This window comes from Silene latifolia, chromosome X (genome assembly GCF_048544455.1).
Source record: "Silene latifolia isolate original U9 population chromosome X, ASM4854445v1, whole genome shotgun sequence".
NCBI lineage: Eukaryota > Viridiplantae > Streptophyta > Magnoliopsida > Caryophyllales > Caryophyllaceae > Silene > Silene latifolia.
This window is the reverse complement of record NC_133537.1, coordinates 107,783,662-107,801,494: the sequence shown is the minus strand read 5'-3', so window position 1 is coordinate 107,801,494 and position 17,833 is coordinate 107,783,662. Positions and strand designations below refer to the sequence as shown.

General features: G+C 36.2%; 1 protein-coding gene across 2 annotated transcripts; it reads left to right on the top strand.

Annotated features, from left to right (window-relative positions):
- The first annotated feature begins 2,646 nt into the window (after positions 1–2,646).
- LOC141623517 (aspartokinase 1, chloroplastic-like) lies at positions 2,647–9,018 on the top strand. Of its 2 annotated transcripts, none has more exons than XM_074439623.1 (12): positions 2,647–3,234; positions 3,368–3,491; positions 3,778–3,932; positions 5,223–5,372; positions 5,471–5,566; positions 5,695–5,811; positions 6,064–6,183; positions 6,261–6,353; positions 6,450–6,572; positions 6,719–6,835; positions 6,938–7,000; positions 8,583–9,018. In XM_074439623.1, the coding sequence occupies exons 1-12, from the start codon at positions 2,860–2,862 to the stop codon at positions 8,718–8,720; spliced, it is 1,671 nt and encodes a 556-aa protein (XP_074295724.1). In that variant the 5' UTR covers positions 2,647–2,859; the 3' UTR covers positions 8,721–9,018. The 2 variants fall into 2 exon arrangements, with proteins under 2 accessions (XP_074295724.1, XP_074295725.1); XM_074439624.1 differs by having other exon boundaries at positions 2,665–3,234; positions 6,450–6,566.
- The last annotated feature ends 8,815 nt before the right edge of the window (positions 9,019–17,833 follow it).

Here is a 17,833-nt window from a genome sequence, read left to right as displayed (position 1 = left end):
TTATCTCACAAAATATCCGTCACAAATGGTAACCCGTCACAAGGGAGACCAATTGTTGGCATTCAAACTCCTACATGTGAATATGTTCTTAACCGTTAGGCCATGTCTTTGCAAACAAACAAGTGATGCACATCCTCCTCAAATCGTCCAATTTTACATCAATATTAATGAACTAAGATATGTCAACGTAAGTCCGTGAATTTCACGGGTCACAAAACTAGTTTTCTCCTTAAAAACCGAGTTAAACTCCTACGCTTCCGGAACACCTTAGTTACAATCTCCTTAGGCGATCATAAGCTCCATGTGTTTATGGCGTTTTGATTTTTTTTTGTCTGATTCTTTTGATTTAAAATGTGAATTTATGTAGGCGAATAACATATAAGTCAGAACCAAAGTAACCGGTTATATGAATTAAAGTTTTTCACGCGTTATCCACACATATTTTGTTTAGAAGTCCGCTGACTTGATAGTTGTGTTTGATTGTTGATTAATTTGTTGAGATAGTGTCATGCAACAACCAAAACAACTACATTCATAAAATAAAGTGATAAAAAACCACGCAATATTGTAATTTGCAACATTTGTTAGTTAATAAAACCCAAAAATATGTCGCGTAAATAAGACCCATTTGAGCCTATTCCCGACAAAAATACATGTATATTACGTTAAGTAAGAATAAATACATGATCCACCGTGAAAACAATCTTCTCTCTTAATCTCGTCAAGCATACAATAAAATTAAAATGTCCCGTGAATGTTAGCCCAACCAATAAACACAGTAAAATATGACCCTAGTTTAGGGGGTCCTAGTTCTTACAAGGAATGGGGGTTTGGCTTTAAAGAAAAAAAAAAAAAAAAAAAAAAAAAAAAAAAAAAAAAAGAAAACCCTACCCGCTAGAGCCGGATCAGTGTCTTGCTCGCACGGGCCGGGCCGGGCTGGAGGCGGGCCGGGCTGGTGGGGGGATAGCCCGAGCCCACACCACGGGTTGTAGGGGTGCGGGTTGGAGGCGGGCCGGGCTGTATTTTGCTGGCCCTGAACCGGCCCGTAGTTGAGACCGGGCTCACGGGCTGACACGTGTATTTTTTTTTTTTTTTTTTTTTTTTTTTTTTTTTTATAAAAAAAAATTTCCCTTTGTGGACTTAGTTTGTAAATTTGTCGTATTAGTTATAAATTTGTAAATTAGCGGTATTATTTTGTTTAAGTTAAATTTAGGGGGAAAGAAAGAAAAAAAAAAGAAGGGCTTGATCAAAATTAATGTAATTCTATAAAACGATATCAAATATTTTTAATTATTTGATATTATTTTCCAAATTACGTTAATTAGGATGCCTACGTATCTCGAAAGAATCAAAGCCCACGTAGTTCTTCACTTACCTTACTTACCTTACTTACCTTTATGGCGGATTGGTGGTGTTGGCCGTTGGGCGGTGATCAAAAATCTTCGTCGGTGTTGTCGGGACTTTCGGCAACGGAAGAAGCATCGGTTGTCAATAAATCATCCGTATCACTATAATCATTGTCATCATTTTCTCCTTGACGTCTTTTTTCCGCTTGATCCCAATCTTTTTTGCACACACACATTTTGACGGTTTTTGGATCCAAGCTTGATCTTTTTTCATCTAGAACCCTTCTACCTGCACTAAAAGCAGACTCGGACGCAATGGTAGAAGCGGGTACTACTAGTACATCCCTAACAAGTTTGGATAAAACGGGAAATTGGGCTGAGTGATTGTTCCACCATGTTAGAATGTCGGGTTGTTGCCCCCCACCGGATTGATGGTCAAAACTTAAATATTCGCTTATAGTGTAAGAGGTGGAAGTTGTAGAAGAGGAAGTATTTGGAAGGTCACCAACTAATAAACATAAAAAACAAAACTAATTAGTAATATAATCAAGTAAATTAATAAATGAAAATTAATTACAATATAAATATAAAGAAATTAAGATTAGAGAATTAGAGATAAAGTATAATTACTTTGATTATAATTTTCATTAATAATATAATCAAAGTAATTAATAACAACATGAAATGATAAAATAATTAATAATTAATAGTAAAAATGTTTTACCATCACCAAACATTCTTTCCATCTCCTCTTCATCGATTTCTTCGGGTACATTAAGGTTGATACTATTAGACATTATGATAGAATTAATTGAAATTAGCTTGAAATAACTTGATAATAGAAGATTAAGAAGATGATTAATTGATTACTAGAGAATAGAGATTAGTAGAGAAGTAGATAGTAGATTGGAGAAAATTGTGTGAATATTTAGCTTGAATGAAGTGAGTATTTATAGAACTAATTAGGTGGGAAAATACAAAATAATTTGAATTCAAATGCTAATTAGGGGGGAAAATACAAAATAATTTGAATTCAAATGTAATAAAAAAAAAAAAAAGTACACAAGTGAGCTTGATGGGTCACGGGTTGGTGCGGGCCAGGCGGGCTAGTGCGGGCCAGGCGGGTTGGTGCGGGCTGGGGGGCGGGCCGGGCTATAAATCACACAACCCGGGACCGGCCCGTGACTATATACGGGCTGTGCGGGCTGGGAGCCGGTTCTGGCGGGCTGGCAAAAAATGGGCCCGGGATAGCGGGCCGGGCCAGTGCGGGCCGGGCTGACTCGTGCAACAGTCCAGCTCTACCTGAAGCTGAGAGTGTAGAGGAGCAGCCTGCCTGGCATTTGTATAATTGTATCCTCCGAACCCCCTCACATTTCAGTAGGCCTCCCTTTCTCCTTCCTCACGTCTTACCATTTCTTTTCCTTCCGCCGCCACCACCGCCGCCGCCACTTATTTAATTTATTCGTCGATTTCACTCCAATTACATATACATATACACATACCTTGATCAACAATGGCGTCTTCCTCCATCATGCATTTGCAAGCTCCCAAATTCATCTTCTCATCACATCGTCCTCTTCAATCATTTTCCCCCATTAACGCTACTATCTCCAGTACTATCACTATTCGCCCAGCGTCTCTATACTGCCGTCATTCGAGAGTCACATGCGTGGGTGTCCAGGAGAAGAAGGAATCTTCCGCCATTGTTGAGTTTACAGAGGATAAAACAGATGAAAATGATTTCACTATTGTCATGAAATTTGGAGGCTCATCCGTTGCGTCCGCACATAGAATGCGAGAAATTGCTGATTTAATACTTAGTTTTCCTGACGAAAATCCTCTCATTGTGCTTTCTGCTATGGGTAAAACCACCAATAATCTCCTCAATGTATGTACTCCTACCTCTTTTTCACTTTTATTTATTTATCTAAATAATTGCATGTTCACTCTTTTTCGTTACCAAATTTAGAAGGGAGAGAATTGTTGGGTTGTTGTTGATTGTGTGAAAATGGAGTGTGTAGGCCGGAGAAAAGGCTGTCGGTTGTGGAGGATCTAAGGCTTCAGATATTCCCGAGCTTACTCTTATCAAGGATCTCCATCTCAGGACTGTTTCTGAGCTTGATATTCCGCCTTCCGTTATCTCCTGTAATTTCTTTCCCTCCCCAGGCCACTTACAATATGACTGAGACGGATACATAAGTATCACACCAAAACTCAACTACCTTATTAAACGATGTGAGAATTTTATTTAAAAATAAAATAAAATGGAAAGGTCTACTCGAATGGCAATAAACTAAATGCGGAAATCAAGAGTAGAGGTGATGACACACAAATCATTATACAGAAAAAAAAAAAAAAAAACAACAACAACAATAATTCTCAACGCCTGATGAATGCTAATGAAAATTATGTTCGTCTTTAATTATGGCAGCTCATCTAGAAGAATTAGAGGAGCTTCTCAAGGCCATTGGGAGGACGAAAGAGCTTACTCCTCGCACTACGGACTATCTTGTTTCTTTTGGGGAGTGTATGTCTACCCGCATTTTTGCAGCCTATTTGAACTCTCGTGGCGTTAAAGCCCGTCAAGTAGGTTCTTTGCTTTCTATTCTTCATTTTGTATCCTTTACCAATTTTAGTGTCACAATTTTACACTCAAGTGCCAACTCTTCTATATGCTCAGTCAAAATTTCAAATATCATATATTCATATGGATCTACTCAATCCGTCGGTTATTTTCTCTGTGGTTGCATTAGGAAGGTCCATTTCTTCCAGCTCATTCTACTGTTTCTAACCAAACCCAAATCATCTTCTTTCAAGGTATTAAGGGGGAGTTGGAGTGGAATGGAATGGATTTGACTAATTCTAGTGTTTGGTTGGGGCATTTTGGATTGGAGTTAGAAACCTAGTGGATTTTAATTCCACCTCAACCACTAGGAATCCCATTCCCACCTTCTCCCTCTAGTTTCAAACTCCATTCCCCCTTCATACAATTATAGAGTCAACCAAACAAGAATTAATATGTATGGGGTTCTAAATCCATTCCCTCATGGAATCACATTCCGACCTTTTGAACCAAACACCCTAAATGTGATATATGAAGTTCATTTGTGTTATAAATGAAAGTAATTGCTTGTTGTAAACTACCCATTGAATGTACTTATGTACATATAAAGTTGGTGCCAGTTTCATACCCGTGTACTGTGCTCATATTTGATTAAGAAAGTACTGACTTTTCTCCATGTTTTTAGCCAATTTTCTGAATGCTAGCTTACTCCAATACTTCACTTAGCTGCCGTATCGCGTATCCGATATGCATTGTGTCCGATATGGCACGACACTTCTACACTTCATTTTAGACCAAAATTTAAACTATTGTTCATCTGGAATATATTTACCTAATATTTGACTTTGTAACTATACAGTCAGACACGTGCTTTTGTGTTGTAGCGGTGTAGCCTGCTTCTTTGATGCTGAACCTAATGTATAACTTTACTTTATCGTGTGGCAAGAATTCCAGCTTTGTGGACATGTATTAGTAAGAGATCATCTACTTGAATCTAAGAAGCTAGAAAATGAAAATAGTTAATATCAAACTTCCGGTGCAAGTATGACTTGCATTTGAAAATGAAAATAACAACATTGATGAGCAGACGTAAACAGTAAAACGGCAAAAAATATTTCGTATTTAACTTTGATCTCTATGCCTTTTTCTGGATAAATAACAAGTCCAGCATCTTTCATTTTCAGGCTTACGCTTTAACTAATATAGGAATAAATAAATTTGTAAATTATAATTTAATACTTCCTGCAAGCACTTCTTTCGATGGCTTGTTGTGTCCTTGGGTTCATCAGCTGTTACTGATTAGAGCTTTGCAGTATGATGCATTTGATATTGGCTTTATTACAACGGATGAGTTCACCAATGCGGATATTTTAGAAGCAACATATCCAGCTTTATCCAAGAGACTACGTGATGATTGGGAGGCTGATCCTGCAATTCCCATAGTCACAGGTTTCCTTGGGAAGGTATGCCAATTTTCGTTTCCAATGTTTTACCTTTTCAGTCACAGATTCTCTGACTGTGAGATTGTATTTGATTTATTCACTATTTTTTAACTATATAGGGTTGCAAGTCCTGTGCTATCACAACACTGGGTAGGGGCGGCAGCGATTTAACAGCTACAACCCTTGGAAAAGCACTGGGATTACGGGAGATACAGGTTGATTATAGTGTTCATGCATTAATATTTGAGTGCTGTGTTGATTATTGTGAAAGTTATTTGTGATATTTTCTGCGCAAGCTTGTTCTTTTCTGTACTCAAACAATCACAATATGTTGAACTTTCAGGTATGGAAAGATGTGGATGGAGTCTTGACCGGTGATCCGACAATATGTTCTCAAGCTAAACCTGTACCCTTCCTGACTTTTGATGAGGCTGCTGAACTTGCTTATTTTGGGGCGCAGGTTAGCATTTGATGGGATCTCACTGTTGCTTTCCTTTCCTTAAATCCTTCATAGAGGATAGTTAGTATTGCCACTCTTCATTTGTAGTGAGAAACTTCATTAAATGTATTTCATTTCAACATCAAGAAAAACAAAAGAAGCCTTGGATGCCCTTTTTGTTGCGTTTATTTTGTTTTCTGAGTTTTTTGTAGATACCATAGGCAAACGCTCTGAAGGTTATTGGTGTTTGATTAAACAGTGCGTTATGTGCAGGTTTTGCATCCTCAATCCATGAGGCCTGCTAGGGAGGGGGATATTCCTGTCAGAGTGAAAAATTCTTACAACCCCAAAGCTCCTGGGACACTCATTAACAGGACACGAGATATGAGTGAGGTTTGCATTGGATTGGTTCTGGATAGCTGATTTCTGGCATTATCGTCACTGACAATATACTTCTATTCAAATAACAGGTTTTATTGACTAGTATAGTGTTAAAGCGTAATGTTACCATGCTGGATATTGCTAGTACTCGCATGCTTGGTCAGTTTGGCTTCCTTGCAAAGGTCAGAAAACCAACTCCTTGTATCCTCTTGGTCATTTTTTTAATCCCCTGTTGGCTGCCTTTATGTATAACTATATTTTATGTGTAATCTCTGCAGGTGTTTTCAATTTTAAAAGATTTAGGGATCTCAGTTGATGTTGTTGCTACGAGTGAAGTCAGTATATCACTCACCTTAGATCCATCAAAGCTTTGGAGCCGAGAATTGATTCAACAGGCAAGAGTATGAAGCTTTCTAAGTTTATTATTCAATTGTGCTGAGTTATACTATGGAGAAAGGGCTTTTCAATGCAATATTCATTTGTTTGTCAAATCACTTTCCTAAGTTGATATGAGATTGGGGCCTAAATGTATGTGTTTCTATGCCAGGAGCTTGATCGTGTGGTAGAAGAGCTAGAAAAGATTGCAGTTGTCAACTTACTGCAGAACAGATCAATTATCTCCCTCATTGGGAATGTCCAGTATTCTTCTTTAATTCTTGAAAAGGTCACAGTCAACTAAATTGAATTTGCGCTTCTGCATCACTACCTTATAATGTTCGTGTGTTTTACTTTTTTTCTCCATGATATTCATTTGTGTTCTTTGCAGGTCTTTCATGTTCTCCGAACTAACAATGTCAATGTTCAGATGATCTCTCAAGGGGCTTCAAAGGTACTTTTTTTTTTAATGCCTCTCTGTAATTCATTGGCTAGATTTTAGACGGATATATCCGTCTAAAGTGAAAGACGGGTCAAATATGCTTAGGGCTTGCCTGGAATCCATGGAATAATCAGGGGGTAAATTTTAGTTGGGTGATAATTACCGGGGAAGTTGATTATCTGGGTAATGAGTTCCTTGAAGATAGGTTTGGTATATATGAGTAATGATTACTGTGAGATGTTTTACTCCCTTAATCATTACCCATGGGGGAGGGTGGGTAATGTATTACCCCTTCACGAGGGTAATAGATTTGGGAGGTGAATAATTACTCTTATACCAAATATGGAAAACGCACCTTACATATCACTCCCCTATTCATTCCCCCCCTTTTACCCTCAATCCAAGCAAGCCCTTAAAGTGGTGACATTTTTGGGCCCCACCATGCAACTTGTTGCTTGTTTTATGCTTAAAGTGGGTGGATATTTGGCCCGTCTATAACTATAGACGGATATCTCCCGTCTATAATGAGAATTTGTGATTTTTTTGAGTGCAAATACTCGTAATAATTTGGATTGACTACAAAATTGGTAACAAAAAAACACGAATATTCCATTTCCATAAAATTCTCAAATCTTGGTATTTTGAACATCTTTTGAGTACCTATTATTTATGGAAGTTACACACAATTCACAAGATAAAGAACTTCCTTTTTTCGGTCTTATTAATATTATACTTCTTTTGTCCTGGTCAATAGTTTACACTTCCTTTTTTGGGTGTTTCAGTCAATAGTTTACACTTTTCTTTTTTTTGGGTATGTTTTACTTTCTACTTTATCTTTAAATAATTTTAAATGCAATTCTCCTCTCTTTGTACCTTGTTCTTTGTGTATGAAGTATATGTAAACATTTCATTGAGACAGAGGGAGTATTGTTGTTATCCACAAATGCCAATACGAGATCGTCTTGTGATAAGATTACAATGAGACTGACCCATATAATGAGGTTGATAGATGAGTCTTTTTAGTTAAATGGCCTAGCCTCATATTGTAAGTCAGTAAGTAGCTTGAGATAGTGTCTTATTATGAGACTTGTTACATAACTACCACCCTCTTCAGTCCAACATCAGAAAGCTGTCCTTCCATAATGCCTCCACGCTCACAACGTCATCAAAGCAAGGTGGCTTTACCAACCACTTGCCATCTCCTTGAAGAAATGACCATTGAAATATTTTTCTTCGCCCAAACCTTACATGGTTTGTGACTGAGGTTGACATTGCAAATTCAAACGACAATTTTGTGTTGGCTGTTGACGACCTAGAGCTTCATACGAGTATATGATACTTCCCCGAGAGTGTAGATATTTACTACCCTCTTAGGGTGTCAAATAGGTGCTGCAACAAAGGCCTGAATACATTGGGTTTGAATGTTTGATTGCGCACATGTTAGGAAAACTGTAATATAATAATGAAACCGAGCCATCTAACTAAAAACTCTATATGGTTGATTCACGTGAGAAGTATCGTGGTGAGAATTTGTGCTTTGGATAATGGAGATTGGGGTTGGACTAAGTTGTACTGCCTTGCCTTTTGCTTGCAGGTAAATATATCTTTGATAGTAAATGACCATGAGGCTGAAAAATGCGTGAAGGCGCTACATTGCGCTTTTTTTGAGAGTGATGTTCCTCAACTCCGTCTAAGTGGTGGAAACGGCTCAGCAGTTCTTGTAGAGAAATAATGATTTGACTCAGTGTTACGCTCAGTTTTCTTCGGCTTATGTCTGTCTCAGTGGAGAGATTGGCATTACATGGGAGAGTATTTTAAGCAGCAGTTCGTGAAGATTGGGATTGATTGCCATATGAGGAAGCATTCCTTTGTAATTTATCTGCGTAGAAAATTGCACCCTCTATTTATTGTAGATTAGGTTGCCAGAAATGTCAGACTGGAAAGCTGCTGTTTTATTCATTGATCAAAATTCTAAAATATTATTTTCACGACTTGGCAAAATATGAAATGAGAGCCTCATTTTGAAAATTCATAGTTTGTTAAAGAAGCTAAACATTTCATGTTGAAAAAGTAAAATCAGATTGATGATTCATAATTTGGCATAAGTACTCCTTGCATCTCAATTTAATTGTCCCCCTTTTAACCAAGGTTAGATTTAAGAAATAATGACCAAATAGGCAAATACCACTAACACCCTTTGACTAATAAAGATTACATCTTAAGTCCCAATTGTTAGTTACTACTATATTAAAAATGGGACAATTAGATTACATCTTAAGTCCCAATTGTTAGTTACTACTATATTAAAAATGGGACAATTATTTGAGATGAAAAGATAAGGAAAAGGGGACAATAAAATTGAGATGGAGGGAGTAGTTTCTTTAATTAGTCTCACTATAGATGGATATATCTGTCTAAAGTGAAAGACGGGTCAAATATTCTTAAAGTAGTGATATTTTTAGGCCTCACTATGCAACTTGTTGCTTGTTTTATGCTTAAAATGAGTGGATATTTGGCTCGTCTATAACTATAGGTGGATATCTCTCGTCTATAATGAGAATTTGTGTAGTTTCTTAGTAGTTGCCAAAATGGTAATGGATTTATTATGAGTTAATAGTACCATTGGTCCAATTTAACTAACCCCGCTTTAAAAAGATTGATCATAAAATACTAGTAATTATTAATGTAATGTCTAACAGTTGAACTATCCTGAAAAATCTAGTAAGATGTATTTACTAGAATTGCTTACAGTTGCAGTTTATTAAGTAGACCCATAATAAATGTATAAATGTATTTGTTGTCCCTGTGTTACTCTGCATGGGCAAGCTATCGTATCTTGAGTCCATTTTTGAAATAATGCTCAAAAATAAAATATTTGTCGTTTTGGGTCGGTTTTGAAAATATTTGTCAAAATGGTGTCCACGTAGGCTCGGGATTTCTGGACCTAAAACACGCCACTACCAATGGCGTGTTTATAATGAGTAGGGAAAGAAACTTCATTAAAAAATAGACTAAAACAAACACGCCATTGGGAATGGCGGGTTTCGGAGTGGAAACACGCCACTCCCTATGGCGTGTCTTAGTATAATTTTTTTTTTTTTTTTTTTAAAGTTATGTCAGTTGAAGAAAAAAATTGTTGTAAAGACACGCCACTGCTAATGGCGTGTTTATTTCACAAAACACGCCATTGGTAGTGGCGTGTTTCAGGCCTAGAAATCCCGAACCTACGTAGACACCATTTTGACAAATATTTTCAAAACCGACCCAAAACGACAAATATTTTATTTTTCGGCATTATTTCAAAAATGGATTCTCGTATTTTGCACAACCCATGGGCAGCTTTTGATTATATAACTTGTTGTATGACAAACTATTAAGTTATGTCTCTAGACCAACTTTTGATCATATAACTTGTTGTGTGGCAAATTATTAAGTTATGTCTCTAGAAGGCAGTTCAGTCAAACTGCAATCTCAAGGTCAAACTTATTGCTGCAATACTCATTGATTGGATTAAGGGAACACATTAAGAAACACCCACCATTGGCAACATTTGAAAAGGTTCAACAGACCATCAGGGTAACTCAGGGGCGGATCTAGGGGATTCGGATAGGCAAATGCCCACCATAGAATTTTGGAAATAAATATATATGAGGATTACAGTATTTAGGGCCCAACTTATTTGCCAGTTAACCTATATGTTAAAGATGCTGTACTTAAGAGTCAAACCTTAGACCTCACATTAGACCTGTCAAACGGGTCGGGTCAGAATACGGGTCGGGTCAAATACGGGTCGGGTTAGATACGGGTCGGGTCATACGGGTCACGGGTCGGGTTAGGGTCAGAATACGGGTCAAGAAATAATTTTTAACGCCTTTTTTAAACAATTTTTTTAATTTTAAAAATATATTTTTAAAAATTAAAATATGTTTAAAATTATTATTTTAGTCATATTCATCATATACAATAATTATATTGATATAATTATTAAAATAAAGTTTTTTTAATAATTATTTTATTATTAAATATTATAAAAGTTATATAAAATTGACTTTTTAGTTGAATTTTTAATTTTAAGTAATAAAAAAATAATTTTTTAACTATATTTTCAAATATAATATATAAATAATAATATTTTTAATAAAATTCATGATTTTCCCTTGACCCAACGGGTCGACCCGTTCGGGTCGGGTCTCGACCCTAAAATAACGGGTCATTTCGGGTTCGGGTCGAACGGGTCGCGGGTCGAAAAAACCGGGTTTGTAACCCTAAGAAAACGGGTCGGGTCGGGTCGGGTTTTCGGGTCGGGTCGAGTTTTGACAGGTCTACCTCACATGTAACATACCTACTCTTTAACCATCGAACCATTTGTATTTATTGATCTTATAACTAGTAGTATGTACTATATCTTTGAATCAGAAAAATCAATCATCATTAACTTGAATATACATTTATTTTCAATTCATCGTAGAATACGAAGTATCATTAATTAGTAAAAAATTAGCCAAACGAATTATTTTTCCATTTTCACTTTATACCATATTAGTTTTAGGGGGAAAAATCCAAAATATATATATTTTTTTTAAGATGGACAATGTTTTGAAATTTTTTTTGTGCCCCCTTATAAGAAATTTCCGCGTCCGCCCCAGGGGTAACTGTGTATGTAGATGCATTTTGTTTGATTTGTGTATAAATTTTTGTGGTATCTGAATTCGATTATCTTTAAAATCTGTAAATTTTAGTTAAGTTGGTGATAATGTTATCTTAATGTTTTTTATTTGGGTAGTTTATATACTTTTGTATGTCTAGTGTCTTCTATTGTCAAGATAAGTGGTCTCAACTCTCCAGACCATCAACTGGTTAGTGATATATCGCTGTATGGACTAGTCTTCCAAACCACACCAAAAGCACAACTTGAATGGCAGTTCTACGAACAGTCTATATGTGCTTTCATGATAGACATGTTTAATATTTTGCTGGTTGGGATAGTCGAGTGAGAACTCCGAGCTTGTAACACCCCGACCCAAACCGGGTCGGGAGCGGTTACTTATGATAGCTCACCAGGCTGTGTACATGGCCCACAGATCAACACGGGTCCTTTATAGCGCATTTTGTCATCGCTCATGCGCATCCCGAGAACCTTCCCAGGAGGTCACCCATCCTAAGACTACTCTCAGCCAAGCACGCTTAACGGAGTTCTTTTGCATGGATGACCATAAAAGAAAGTGCACTTTGTTGATATGAGTAGTACTTTCAAACCCTTTAAGCACTAGTCATTTAAGCCTATCAATGGACCTCTTCAATTACCGTAGGGTGTTACAGAGCTAGATAAAGTTATACATAATAATGATTAAGATATTATATTTCTTTTAGTTGTTTAATCGGGTGGGTGTTTATTCCCCAAATTGTAATAAAGATTTCTATTAGATTTAGTAGCAAATCGGATTAACCTTGGTGTTTCCGCCACCGAGGGAGTTTTATTAATGCAATTGACTTATTATTTATTGATTTTCTTGTATTTGAAAATCGAGGTTGTTACATTTTCACTCATACACATTAGATCTGGTTCTTTTCGTTTCATAACCATAAGAGTCGAGTTGTAATTAGCCTTCTAAAGTAAACCAGGCGGCTAGAAGGAACTCGTGAACTAACTCATGCACGTCTTCTAAGAGGTTGCCTTTTGTTTTTGTTTTCCTCATCCGCCTTCTATCGCGCTTTACGAGGTTACTCATCACTTACCTAAAGATCTTCATAGATCCGAAGACTTTGTTTTTCAAATCTTTATTTTACTTTAGAACCTTATTTTGATTTTAATTCTTATAAAGTTTTGTTCTTTATTTATCTTAAATCTCTAATAATCCAACATTAGATGATTTATTTTTGTTTTAATCCAATTTTCTTACTTTAAATCATTCATAACCATTATTGGATGATTTAACTAAGATCTTGAATTTAAAGTCTTTCTTTTCAATTAAGCTTTAGTTTTATTCCCTATTTTCAGTTTTCAAATTCAACCCTCATTTTTTTTAGAAGAAAATCCGAAGGCTTTACTTTATTGATGACAAGTCAAAAAGTACAGCATCATTCGCAATCGGTGGTATAAGCTCATGCCACTCAATCTTACAAACCATCCTAGGCGTAACATGAGTTAAAGCGTGAGACACGCGGTTGTTGACTCGACTAGTAAACGACCAAACAATAAAATTAAAAGATTTACACAACGCAAAACTATCAGACAAGTCTAACAAAAAGACACGGTGGATCAAAAAAAGATTGTTAACGGAGTTCCGTTGAAAATTTGTACGTCATTATTATATAAAACTAGTATTGGTGCCTGGTCCAACCCCGTCCGGACTACCTCTATTTAGCATTAAAATTTATTTTCAATTAAATAAAACTACTTTAAAGTTGCATACTCATCAATTTATCATTAATATATTTCTATGACATATATTAAAATTACGATGGAATAAATTATGAGATAAATTCACTACTACCGCTATTAATATTTTACTTAAATCGATTGGTTAGCTGATTGTTGATATATATATATATATATATATATATATATATATATATATATATATATATATGAAATTGAATCATGTAAGGCACCCTTCTTAGGGTGAGGCTGCCGAACCCATCTCCACCATCTGATAAAAACAAAACGAATGCACCATATTGTGCCACGTCACACTAATTAAAACCTCATGTTGCTGCTCAATTCCCTCATTCTATCGTCATTTACTCAACTATTTTTTCACTTTCTTCTTTCTCTCTCTTCGTCAACTTCATCTTCAACCTCCAGTTTCTTCAATTTTTTGCTTCTCATCACCATTTTCGTCGCATTTCGGTCATCTTCGACGCCTACAACGCATTTCCGATCTATTATTTTCCGATGATGTTGCCGAAGACTACCGTAATTCCTCTTATTTAATTTCGATTCTATGATTTCAGTTTTTCTCCATTGTTATTCGGTCGATTTCTGTTGTGTTTTTTGAAACGGTTGATTTGCTTATATAATCATTTTTATTTAGCTTTAATTAAAGGTATGAATATTATCATAAATCTCTTAATTAAGATTATTTGATTTCCATATTGATTGCATTGAGCTTTAATTTGTGTATTAGATTGTTAGTTTCTGAGATTCATCGTCGTGCGACGGTCCAACAGTGGCGGCAGCAGTGGCTATGAACTCGGCGAAGTATGCCGTGATCCGCCGCTATACTTTTGTTAACTTCACCATTGATGATCTACATTAACTTCACCATTGATGATCTACTTTTGTTATTCATACTAATATCTGTATTTTAAGGTTTATTTATATAATTTGTGACTGTTGAGATTATTCGAGATATTTTAGAAGTAGCTAGGTTGTGATAGTTCCTGGAATCATTTTTTTTTGCTTGGTAAAGCTAATCAAAATTGATTATGTTGAACACCTTGAACATGCGCTGAAGATGATTAATAAATTTACTTCATTTCATCCTTTGTTTTTGAAAATTCATTTTTATCTATTTCAACATTTAGTTTTTACGTGTTTACTTTCGTTGTTGAGTGAATTTTCATTATTAACTGATCTCTTGCTTTGGATTTTGGTATTAGTCGACACAACTTTGTGATTCACAAAATCATATCCTAAATACACAAAATAAAGACCTAGTTTCACAAAATTGGGTCCTAGATTCACAAAATTAAGGCCAACATTCACAAGATCATCCCCAAGTCACAAAATCAAGTCCAAGATTCACAAGATTCGGTCTAGGATTCACAAAATTAGGTTCAGGTTTCACAAGATTGGCTCCAAGATTCACAAGATTATGTCCAAGATTCACAAGCTTGGGTCAGAGTTCACAAGATCAGGCCTGAAATTCATAAGATTAGGTCCAAGGTTCACAAAATAAGGTTCAAACATAAACCTGACTTTGTGAAACCTGGACTTGATTTTGTGAAGCTTGGAGTATATTATGTGAACCTTAGACCTCATTCTGTGAAACCTGATTTTGGCAAACATAGACCTAATTTTGTGAAACCTGGACTTGATTTTGTGAAGCGTAGAGTAGATTATGTGAACCCTAGACCCGATTTTGTGAAACTTGATTTTGTCAAACTTAGGTTTATTTTGTGAAATATAGACTTGATTTTACTTGTATTAGACATGTTGATTTTAACAGGGAAAGAAGCAAATATATTTATGGTTAATCTTACTCGTATTAGACATGTTGCCTAATTGATGAATCTGTGGAGCTAATATGTTGAGAACCGTCTCTGTGTTAAGAAAAGATGCAAAAAAGGAGTATTTGTGAGAGTCCCGGAGATATTGAGTAATGTTTTTCCTATTGTTGTTTGTTGTTGTTGTTGTTGTTGTTGTTGTTGTTGTTGTTGTTGTTGTTGTTGTTGTTGTTGTTGTTGTTGTTGTTGTTGTTGTTGTTGTTGTTGTTGTTGTTGTTGTTGTTGTTGTTGTTGTTGTTGTTGTTGTTGTTGTTGTTGTTGTTGTTGTTGTTGTTGTTGTTGTTGTTGTTGTTGTTGTTGTTGTTGTTGTTGTTGTTGTTGTTGTTGTTGTTGTTGTTGTTGTTGTTGTTGTTGTTGTTGTTGTTGTTGTTGTTGTTGTTGTTGTTGTTGTTGTTGTTGTTGTTGTTGTTGTTGTTGTTGTTGTTGTTGTTGTTGTTGTTGTTGTTGTTGTTGTTGTTGTTGTTGTTGTTGTTGTTGTTGTTGTTGTTGTTGTTGTTGTTGTTGTTGTTGTTGTTGTTGTTGTTGTTGTTGTTGTTGTTGTTGTTGTTGTTGTTGTTGTTGTTGTTGTATAGAGGGTGGAGGTATCCAGAACTAGAGAGTCATGGTAATTGTTCAATGGAGGTATGAAGGAATATAATTTACGAGTTTGTTGTATTTTGTGAACTCGAATACAAACTGACCCGACCCAAATGATATGTTTGGCTGGTATGCAGTATGCTCCATAGGATCCCTGTAAAAATGTTGATGTTGGCAACATGGCCCAAGGTCTTTTTTCTGACAGTGGCATATTAAGGCTTCAATAAGATGTTGTGAACTAGGGAACATGTGCTAAAAGTAAGCTAGCATGCCAATAATTTGTTATAACTTACAATCATTCATCCAAATGGAAACACTTCTCAGGAAATTTTGATTGCAGACTTCCTTACATGGCTTTAACTAGTACGGAGTACAAATTCTCATTTTGTGAAATAACTATATGAGGTTGATGTATCATGTTTCATGAGTTTGTTTTTTTGTTGATGCACAATTTACTGTTTGTACTTATCATCTATTAGCTCAAAAGGTAGAGCATTGTGCTATTGCGCAAGGTGTGGGTTCGAGTCCCACATAGATGAAAAAAATATAAATATACGATTATAATATATTTATCAATGCCAATATATGTCCAATGTCATTTGTTTTTGTTTTAGATTCACAAAATCGGGTCTAGGATTCACGAAATTAAGTCCAGGGTTCAGAAAACCATGAAGTAATTTGATGAGGCCAGCCGCCTCGCCATAATTAACGGCCTCGCCGGATCCGGCCTCTCTCTCTCTCTCTCTCTCTCTCTATATATATATATATATATATATATATATATATATATATATATATATATATATATATATATATATATATATATATATATATATATATATATATAGTAATAGGATCAAATGAGTCCACCTCCAAACATTGAGTCCATAAGTCTTATTATTGGCCTTTGGATCATGGAAATGGAAGGCTAAGTGTAGATACCTCATTTCTGCACCTCTCGCAAACCACCCGGTGATGATTGGGCCGCATGTTTGGTACGCGGAACGATTTGTGACAGTTCGTAAGTTTATCGTCAAGTGACTGCTCAAACACTAATGTCTACCTCTTAGTTGTCATCTACGCGCCGATACGGTCGTTTTGGCAGTAATTAGAGTACATTTGGAGTCCGGGCCTAAAACCGTCTTCATTTTCTGATAACCGTTAAATCCCGAGTCGAAATGTTCTGGAATGTTCCGGATATTTCTATTCCATATTTTATAAATCTTTCACAATCTTTTATTCTTTGGTAAACAATTTCCCGTAATATTCATACAAAATAATAAGGAAAACCAAATTATTCCGTCATTCCATAACTTAAACACGGAAATCTTTCTTCCGCAGGAGGAAACCACTTGGGAACAGACGCAACAGGTGCTGCGCCTCTTCCAAGAGACGCGATGATCTAGCTGCGCCTCTTCCCAGGTCCTTTTCTGCGTATTTCTCGTATCTTTTTCATATCTTTCCGAGATTCACTTCCAAAGTCTCTCCGAAAACCCTATTCCTTCACGTGATTAGTATAAATAGGAGCCTTTGCTCCTCATATTTCTCACGCGAGTGTCCGCCCTTCTCTTCTCCCTTTGAATTCTAGACCTTTGTTCTTACTTTTTTGGCGTCTACGTGCTTGAACATTCGACCATGTAAGCTCGGATCCTTCTGAGTACCAGCCTCGTTTGCATGACCGACCAATTTGACCAACTCCACAACTAATCAACTTAATTAATCTAATCGTTTTCCTCTTCTGAGGGCACTTTCGTCTACATTCGAGTCGGCATCACTAATCGTTAACTTAGTTCATCTCGTTTCGTCAAACATGTAAGTCTGAGGGTGTAAATCTCTCTTTTATTTATTGTTCTTTACCTTTTTGTATCATTAATGTAAGGTTTATGTCGAAAACATCTCTTAAAACCGATTTATAAAACCTCGTTTAAAACCCTTTTTTTTCGGATTACCAGAAGATAACCGTCGAGAAAGGATGCAGCAACTGCTGCGCCTCTTCGAAGGAGCGCAGTGCTTGCTGCGCCTCTTCGTGAGGCTGCCGCA